Source organism: Lathyrus oleraceus, chromosome 4 (genome assembly GCF_024323335.1).
Source record: "Lathyrus oleraceus cultivar Zhongwan6 chromosome 4, CAAS_Psat_ZW6_1.0, whole genome shotgun sequence".
Classification (NCBI taxonomy): domain Eukaryota; kingdom Viridiplantae; phylum Streptophyta; class Magnoliopsida; order Fabales; family Fabaceae; genus Lathyrus; species Lathyrus oleraceus.
This window is the reverse complement of record NC_066582.1, coordinates 160,041,129-160,051,423: the sequence shown is the minus strand read 5'-3', so window position 1 is coordinate 160,051,423 and position 10,295 is coordinate 160,041,129. Positions and strand designations below refer to the sequence as shown.

The following is a 10,295-nucleotide window of genomic DNA, read 5'->3' as shown; positions in this document are numbered from 1 at the left end:
AGCATCTTCCCAAAAGGGTTTTGTTTAGTAACCAAGGATACCCACTCTCACGGCCTATATGTTGACCTACCTGTGGCATGCATAAGATCATTCATAACATGACATTCATATTATTTTATTTCCAAGGAATATGAGTGTCATAAATTGCAGGAATTTAAGAAGCATGCAATCAAGCAAAAGAAACATTTACTCTTTCAAGTTTAAAGACCCCGATCTAAGGAGCTTACGTGACTTGGTCTCTCAGATGCACCCGGTGTACATAATCAACTTTTAGAAGAATTATGGCAATCTGCTCAGCATCCTCAACCAACAAGTGGACCATACGACTTTAGTTACTCTGGCTCAATTCTATGACCTACCTTTAAGATGTTTCACCTTCCAAGACTTCCAGCTAGCACCAACTTTGGAAGAATTCGAGCATCTTGTTAGGATTCCTATGAAGAACAAGCCACTATTTGAAGGGATAGATGAATCTTTGCCCCTTGAGATCATTGCTAGCACACTTCACATGGAAGAAAAGGAAGTAGAGGCTAACCTAGAGACCAAAGGGAATACCAAAGTATTTTCGCTAAATTTTCTCTTGGAAAGAGCTCATACCCTATTAAAAGCATAAAGTTGGGACGCTTGTTACCCTACTATTGCACTGGCCATCTATGGCATCATCTTGTTCCCAAATATGGATGGTTTCATAGATATGGCTGCTATTTGCGTTTTCCTCACTGGAAACCCAGTACCCACCTTGTTAGCTAATTTTTACTATTACATGAGCCATAGGTACACCAAGAAGAAAGGAATGATTGCTTGTTGTGCTCCTTTACTATATCAATGGTTTCTTGAGCATCTTCCGAAGACAGGTGTTTGGGTAGAACAGACAGATGTTAGTTGGCCTCAGAGATTGGGATTACTCCGATCCGAAGATCTTTCTTGGTATTCCAAAGAATACATCAACATGGACATCATATTCAGCTGTGGAGATTTCCCCAATCTACCACTTATTGGAACTCAAGGATGTGTGAATTCTAACCCGATTCTATCCCTAAGACAACTTTGCTACCCAATGAAAGGCCCTCCAGAAGCAAGGTCTTTGGAAGCTTTCTTGTTGCTTGACTTTGGGGTTGAGAATCCTGGCTTGTTCCAACGAATTAGAGAGGCTTGGAAGAATGTCAATCGAAAAGAGAAAGCTGATTTGGGGAGAGCAAATGGGATTACAAAAGAACCATATTTTCATTGGGTAAAGGAAAGGGTGAAGATGATCAAAATGCCATTCGTTATTCAAACACCTGTACCTCTTCCTGAACCTAAGCTCACCCATGTCCCTATTGAAGAAGGGGAGGAACTCAAGACCACCATGGCAAAGTTAGAAAAAGAGAATGAAGAGTTGAAGATAAAACTCCAACAAATCATCAATGAGAAAAACACCATGAAGTGGGAGCTTGAGAGAAAGGATACACAACTTCAAGTACATGTGGAAAGGTTCAACAAAAAGGAGCATAAGAGAAAAAAGATCAAAGTGGGACTAGAACAAGCTGACCATTGTCTAGATACTCTTAAGGGTCAATTACGACGAGCCCATAAAGAATGTCAAGACAATGAGCATTGGTGGCATCTGGCCACAAAGGAAAACAAGACGATAAGAGATACACTTGGGGCTCAGATAAAAGAACTCACTATTTCTGTTCGTCAAGCAAAGGCTGAAGTAGATCAAGAACACCGACTCAAGAATATAGCCACTGAAGCTTCTAGGGTTTCACCCATGATATGGGAGGAGAAGTATCGAGAAGTAAGAGACGCAAAAGAGTCTGCCAACTATTGGAAGAACCAACTAGAGTCATTACACCAAGACAACTCCATATGGGTGAAGGAACGAGAGTATGTGATTGAAGATTATGAATCCTTTAAGAAGACCATAGACTTCTTACAAGGAGATAGGGATAAGTTCCGTGCAAATCTCGATGGGCTAGTGGGGTTATGTAATTGGGCGACTAAAGAATTACCATGGAAGTTAAGAGACGCAGTTGAAGAGTTGAAGGAAGATAGAACTCCTCCAGCTATAATCAGTTTCATTCTGCTCTATAGAGGGTTGCTGAAGAGATTCAAGGAAGAACTAGAAGAGCTCCAAGCCAGAAAGCCTGCAATTTAACTTTCCTATGTCTTACATTTTGTTCCTTTGACAATGTATTTTGAACTAAGGCTTTTTTTGACCCCTACGTTATGTACTTGAATGAATGACATTTAAAAATTACTCCATTATTGTTATTCTAAGTATTTCTTATTTCTTCGAATTACTAACAACTAATGGAACTCGAATGATTCCCTGAAAATAAAATATGCATAACATCCGCATCTGCATTATGCATCATGCTTCATAAAAATTAAAAACAACTTACCCAACCTTTTTTACCCTTTATCCAGCAACACTGACTAATCAACACCAATACGAGACGCGAAGCAACTACAAGATGACGTTAGAGCAAGTTGAGGCTAACCAAGTTACCATGAGGACATACATCAATACGATCCAAGAGAAAATGGATCAACTGTTGGAAACAATGCTCGCAATTACCCAAAGAGAGAGGATTGTGGATGAAGAAGCTAGGGCAAAAAGGAATGATAACACACCAGGTTTGGAACCCCAAGACGAGAGTTTCGTCCCCACCAAGAAGAGACTGGTTCATATATCGGTAGGAGGCAAAGGAGATGGGGATCGTGCAGAGCCTTTTGATGCGTCTACTCATCATGGATCCGAAATTGGAGATGACCCGTACGATGCTTTATATGTGCCTGATCAACCAAAGCCTAAGATACTTCCAGATCCTGCTGCAGATAGGCTTCGCACCTTAGAAAAGAAGATCAAAGCTATAGAGGGGAATAATATCTTCGGCGCCTCTGCCATGAACATGCGTTTGGTATCAAATTTGGTCATCCCGGCTAAATTTAAAACTCCTGATTTTGAGAAATACAGAGGACATACTTGCCCAAGAAGTCACTTAGTAATGTACTTCAGGAAAATGGCTGCTCATACCGAAAACAACAAACTGCTTATACACTGTTTCCAAGACAGTCTAAGTGGAGCGTCCCTAAGATGGTACATGAGCTTAGAGCAGGGGCGGATTCAAAGCTGGGAAGATTTGGCTGACGCATTTCTCCGTCAGTACAAATATAACTTAGATATGGCACCCGACCGAATGCAATTACAAGGGATGGCCATGAAAGAAAATGAGTCATTTAAAGAATACGCCCAACGATGGAGAGAGTTGGCTGCTCAGGTAGAGCTGCCATTGTATGAAAAGGAAATGACTGGAATATTTGTGGACACGCTAAAGGACCCATTGTTTGATACATTAGTGAGTAGTGCAGCATCCGACTTCGCACATCTAGTCACAATCGAATATCGCATAGAAAAAGGGTTGAGGGATGGAAAGATTCCAGGAGCCATGGCAGTCCCTAGCGCACCGAAAAAGTATTCTGGAGGCTTCCAGAAGAAAATAGAAGGTGAAACAAACGCTATATCCAGAGGCTATAAGGGGAAGCAACATGCTTAATATGGCCAAGTCACCACCGTGGTACCCATACCTTATCAACAACCAATACAGCAACAACAGGTGTAGCAACCACAACATCAACAACATCATCAACAGCAAAACACCGCACCACCAAGACAATTCAAGCCAAGGCTTCCAAGAAGGCAACTTGATCCTCTACCAGTACCTTATAGCCACATATTCCCATATCTGCAAAAGGAGGGCCTTCTAACATTAAGGGAGCTAAAACCGGCTGTTTTTCCCTATCCACCCGGATACGATGCTAACGCCCACTGTGAGTTTCCCATGGGAGCACCCGGTCATACCTTGGAGAATTGTTTCGCATTTCAAAATCGGGTACAAGACTTGATCGAAGCAAAGGCTGTCTCATTCACTCCGAGACGCCCGAACGTAAACACCAATCCCATGCCAACACATAAGGATGCTTCCGTCAGTGCCATTGAGGAGAATGATCAAGGTAAATTGGTCTGTAAGGTTGAAGAGATTCAAACCCCTATCGCCAGGATAGAAGCACAATTGTTGAAGAGTGGTCTAATCCCGGAGGAGCTAGTTGATGAGGAGAACAATAAAAAGTTGAGGGATTTTATACAACAAATGATGGATCAAGGCGAGTTACAGATAAATCACCGTGTCAAGAGCAAGAGAGAGAAAGAGATAGCCGTGGTGGACATTCCTTACGATGAGGTTAATGTGGAGATACGTATAAGCCCATCGATGATAGAGTTTCCAGCACCGTTCGCGTATGAAGATGAGAAGGCGGTCCCGTGGATATATCAGCCCAGAGCTTTTAAGCAAGGGCAAGAAGACCAACCTTTGGTTATCAATGAACGAAGCGTCACTTTGATTGTAAGGCCGATAGGAATGACACATAGTGGCCGAGTGTTCACGCCAAGAACTGCTGATACTTCTGCAAAGGCTAAAGGGAATGAAGCTGCTGTCCAGATCCCCGTCCCTAATCAAGAAATGAAAGACATACACCTGTCTCCTAAAGCGGCAGTCACTCGTGAAGAGGCTGAGGAATTTTTGAGGATAATCAAGAAGAGTGATTATAAAGTGGTGGACCAACTGAATCAAACACCTTCAAAAATTTCCATGTTATCTTTATTACTCAGCTCAGAAGCACATAAGAATTCGCTGTTGAAAGTATTAAGCGCTGCACATATCACGAAAGACATAACGATAGAACAGTTTGACGATGTGATAGCTTGTGTGACCACTGATAATTTTTTGGGTTTTAACGATGACGAACTGCCGATCGAGGGAAAGAAACATAACAAAGCCCTACATATCTCCTTGAAATGCATATACACTATACTATCAAGGGTATTAGTAGACACAGGTTCCTCGCTAAACGTCATGCCGAAGACTACTTTGATAAAGCTGCCAACGGAAGGGATAAGTATGAAGCCCAACACACTAATCGTAAAGGAATTTGATGGCTCAAGGCGAGCAGTGATAGGAGAGGTTGACTTACCAACCAAGATAGGTCCAACTATTTTTAATATCACGTTCTAGATTATGGACATACATCCCGATTATAGTTGCCTACTTGGGAGACATTGGATTCACTCCATAGGCGCCGTCACCTCCACTCTACATCAAAAGCTAAAATTCATTACAAATGACAAGATGATTGTGATTGGAGGGGATGAGGATATCTTGGTTAGCCACTTGACGTCTTTCCGGTATATCGAGGTGGATGGCGAGATAACTGAGACACCATTCCAATCCTTGGAAGTGGCAAATATGATGGCCATCCAACAGACATTGGAGACCCCGAAATCAGGACCATCCATGGCCTCGTGGCAAGGAGCTAAGGCTGTTATGGAAAGTGAAAATGCTCAAGACTAGGGCAAAGTGGTGGAAGTGAAAGAGAAACGAGACAAGTTTGGCCTGGGGTATGACCTGCCATCAAATAAAGCCGGTAACCAACATGACAAAGAGCAGATTCCTTCTGTAGAGGAAACGTTCACCAGCGCTGGCCACATTTTTGGTAAACAGGTGGCGATGATCAGTGATGAAGATCACGAAGAGGGGGTGTCTAGCTGGATGCGATAAGCCGCACCTAATGAAGAGCTGACAAACTGGAAGGCTGTGGAAGTTCCCCAAATTTTTCAAAAGTAATTTTATTATTTTAGACAAAACCCTATGCTCTGCCCAAGGCACAGTGGCGTGTTGTAGGGCCTCCTTTATCTTTTTTAAGAGTTTTTATATCATTAATGAAATGACAATTTCCATCCAAAATTTTGTTCCTTTCCTTTCGTTTTTTTTATTATTACAAAAAAATGGCATCAATTTTTAGGCACGCACTTTCTAAATAAACTGCATAAATCATAACATGCAGAAACACCACCGAGACCATTGATAACGACACTGTTAGGGTCCAATATGATTTTTATTGTCCAATCTACCAAGCTGAAGATGAAGTGGGGGAAGATTGCGAACCCCCTGAAGAGTTGGCCAGATTACTCAGACAAGAAGAGAAGGTCATTCAACCACACCAGGAGGACGTTGAAGTTATCAATCTGGGAACAGAAGAAACCAAGAGAGAAGTAAGGGTAGGCGCCACGCTTCAAGATGCAGTAAAGACAAGATTGATAGAGCTCCTCCATGAATATGACGACGTGTTTGCATGGTCATACCAAAACATGCCCGAATTAGATACTGATATCGTGACCCACAAGCTTCCCCTTAAAGAAGAATGCTCTGCTGTCAAACAAAAGCTAAGAAGAACTCGACCAGATATGGCTCTCAAGATCAGAGAAGAGGTGAGAAAGCAGTTTGACGCCGGTTTCCTGGAAGTTGCCAAGTACCCACAATGGGTTGCCAACATTGTACCGGTACCGAAGAAAGATGGGAAGGTCCGCATGTGCGTAGACTACCGAGACTTAAACAGAGCCAGTCCCAAAGACGATTTCACATTCTCTCACATTGATGTATTGGTAGACAACACAACTCAGTTCTCCGTATTTTCCTTTATGGATGGCTTCTCTAGATACAACCAAATTAAAATGGATCCCGAGGACATGGAGAAAACCATGTTCATTACCCCTTGGGGCACTTTTTGTTACAAAGTAATGCCGTTTGGATTAAAGAACGATGGGGCAACATATTAACATGCTATGGTGACTCTCTTTCACGACATGATTCATGAAGAGATTGAGGTGTATGTTGACGACATGATTGCCAAATCCCAGACAAAAGAAGAATATCACTAACCTGGGGAAACTGTTTGCTCGTTTGAGGAAGTTTAGGTTGAGACTTAATCCTAAAAAATGCACATTTGGGGTTCGATCTGGGAAGCTTTTAGGCTTTATTGTAAGCCAAAAAGGAATTTAAGTAGATCTCGACAAGGTTCAAGCCATTCAGAACATGCCGGCACCAAGGACTGAGAAGGAGGTTCGGGGTTTCTTGGGGAGACTAAATTACATCTCCATGTTTATCTCTCACCTTACTGCCACGTGTAAACCAATATTCAAACTTCTAAGAAAGAATCAAGGCATGGAGTGGAATGATGACTGCCAAATAGCCTTCGATAAAATCAAGGAATACTTGCAAGAGCCGTCGATTCTGATGCCCCCTGCAGAAGGGAGACCTCTCATCATATATTTAACCGTGCTCGACGAGTCCATGGGTTGTGTATTGGGACAGTAAGATGAGACTGGTAGAAAAGAGCATGCCATATATTATCTGAGCAAAAAGTTTAATGAGTGCGAGACCAGATATTCATTACTCGAGAAGACTTATTTTGCACTCGCATGGGCCGCTAAGCGTCTCAGGCAGTACATGCTAACTTACACGACTTGGTTGGTATCTAAAATGGATCCCATCAAGTACATATTCGAGAAACCAGCTCTCACTGGTAGGATTGGAAGATGGCAGATGTTGTTATCAGAATACGATATTCAATATGTTGCGCAAAAGGAAATCAAAGGAAGCATATTAGCAGACCATCTTGCTCACCAATCGCTGGAGGATTACCAACCTTTGAAGTTTGACTTCCTAGATGAGAACATCATGGCTGTTAAGGATGCTGAAGACTCCGAACTAGAGAAGAGTCTTGAGCCAAAAGCAGGCTGGACTCTCATGTTCGATGGCGCCTCAAATGCAATAGGCCATGGAATTGGGGCAGTGCTGATGTCTCCTAAGAATTTCCATCTACCGTTCACCGTAAAGCTCTGTTTTACCTGCACAAATAACATGGCCGAGTATGAAGCTTGCATACTAGGGTTGGAAGAAGCTATTGAGATGAAGATTAAGATACTAGAAGTATTCGGGGATTCCGCTCTAGTGATACATCAGATCAGAGGTGATTGGGAAACAAGACATGCTAACCTAATTCCATACCGGGATTATGTGCTGAAGCTACTCCCAAAGTTCGACAAAATCTCTTTCTCTCATATTCCTCGAGAAGAGAATCAGATGGCAGATGCCTTAGCAACTTTGGCTTCCATGTACAAATTAATATGGCCCAACCATCAGCCTCACATTGAAATTAGGCATTTTGACGAACCTGCACATTGCCTGACGACAACAAAAGATCCAGATGGTAAACCCTGGTTCTTTGATATCAAACAGTATCTAGAGAAGCGGGAATATCCGGCAGAGGCTTCTAGCCTTGACAAAAGGACCCTCCGGAGGTTGGCATCAAAGTTCCTCTTGAACGGGGAGGTATTGTACAAGCAAAACTATGACATTGTTTTGTTGAGGTGTGTGGACAAACACGAAGCTGATCAGCTTATGAAGGACATACACGAAGGGTCCTTCGGCACGCACACAAATGGGCACGCCATGGCAAAGAAAATCCTAAGGGCAGGTTACTACTGGTTAACGATGGAAGCCAATTGTTATCATTACACCAGAGCATGCTACAAATGCCAAATCTATGCTGACAAGATACATGTACCGCCTACCCCGCTGAATGTTATAGCATCACCTTGGCCTTTCTCTATGTGGGGAATCGACATGATTGGAATGATAGAAACCAAAGCATCAAATGGACATAGGTTTATCTTGGTGGCCATAGATTACTTTACCAAATGGGTGGAAGCCGCATCTTATGCGAATGTTACAAAGCACGTAGTCGCCCGTTTCTTAAAAAACAACATCATATGTCGATATGGGATTCCCAACAAAATCATCACTGATAATGGGTCCAATCTCAATAACAAGACCATGGAAGAGTTATGCAGAACGTTCAAGATCGAGCATCACAACTCATCACCATATCGGCCTAAGATGAATGAAGCTGTTGAAGCAGCGAACAAAAATATCAAGAAAATCATCCAAAAGATGGTTGTCACATACAAGGATTGGCATGAGATGTTACCTTTTGCGTTACATGGCTATCGCACGTCGGTAAGAACTTCAACAGGGGAAACCCCTTATTCCTTGGTATACGACATGGAAACAGTTCTCCCTATAGAAGTGAAGATCCCCTCGATGAGAGTATTGATGGAGGCTAAGCTAGATGAGACAGAATAGGTTCAATCAAGGTACGATGAGCTCAACCTTATTGAGGAGAAACGCTTGAAAGCGTTAGGTCACAGTCAACTTTTTCAAAGGCATCTTAAGAAGGCATTCGACAAGAAAGTTCGTCCCAGGGTGTTTCAAGAAGGGGACTTGGTGCTGAAGAAAATCTTGCCCATTCACAAGGACTCCAGAGGCAAATGGACACCAAATTATGAAGGTCCATTTGTGGTGGTTAGAGCCTTTTCCGGAGGCGCTCTAATCCTAGCAACTATGGGCGGTGATGAGTTGCCACTTCCCACCAATACTGATGCTGTTAAAAAGTACTTTGCCTAAAAAAGTGGAATAATAAAAGCCGCTAAATCGAAAACCTGAAAGGGAGATTTAGGCAAAAATGGCTATCCCGGTGGATCGAAAACCCGAAAGGGCAATCCAGGCAAAAATTAGGGATAAAAATAAAAGAATTGATCCACTGAGTTGAAAACCCGAAAGGGTGACTCAGGCAAAAATGGGTATCCCGGTGGATCGAAAACCCGAAAGGGAGGTCCAGGCAAAAGTTAGGGATTAATTCCAAGGCAAAGAGTTGCACTTTCAGGTGTCTAACATATCCCTCAAAGACAAAGAATCAATCTACCTAACTTTTCAAAAGCAAAGTGCTCGGACTATCAAAGACATAAGGATCATAGCAGTGTGGAAACTCAATATGAACTCAATTTTTTATTGCCATTTTGTTTCTATGCACAACAATTACCTCATTAAGGAATTGCATCTTTATGTACAATCGCCCATTTAAGGGTCAAATCAATAAAAGAGAAATTTTCTCAACAAAAGTTGTGGCCAAATCATTTTTGTATTTTATCTGTTTGTTTGCAAAGCACCTTTATTTTTTATAAACATCACTCTTAAAATCTTGGATAAAATAAAACACATGTTTGAACAAAGTGATAAATTTGCTTTCGAAACAGTAAGCGGACATATCCCTTAGTCTCCAAGTTCGTTCTTGTTTTTCATAGAAGTGTAGGACTGTTTGCAGACACCTGTGTTCCTTTCAACCACTAATTCACGCCTCTCATAAATGTACTCATGGTATAGCCAAACGAGGGCAAGGCTCCATTGCATTTCCAATGTAAACGTTAATAAATCATGGATGGAATATCGCGTGTTGAGAAGTATGAACCCTTCAGTGGCTTGGAGCAACCCAAATATATTCCCAAAATCACCTAGTGAAGCATCAAATCTTGATCTTCATTGGTCACCCCAATAACAAAAGCCCACACTATTGGC

General features: G+C 42.1%; 1 protein-coding gene across 1 annotated transcript; it reads left to right on the top strand.

The window, feature by feature from the left end:
* Nucleotides 1-3,827: 3,827 nt before the first annotated feature.
* Nucleotides 3,828-5,393, top strand: LOC127136506 (uncharacterized). The gene is made up of 2 exons (XM_051063053.1): nucleotides 3,828-4,987; nucleotides 5,084-5,393. Exons 1-2 carry the CDS (start codon nucleotides 3,828-3,830, stop codon nucleotides 5,391-5,393), a joined length of 1,470 nt encoding a protein of 489 aa, XP_050919010.1.
* Nucleotides 5,394-10,295: the final 4,902 nt, after the last annotated feature.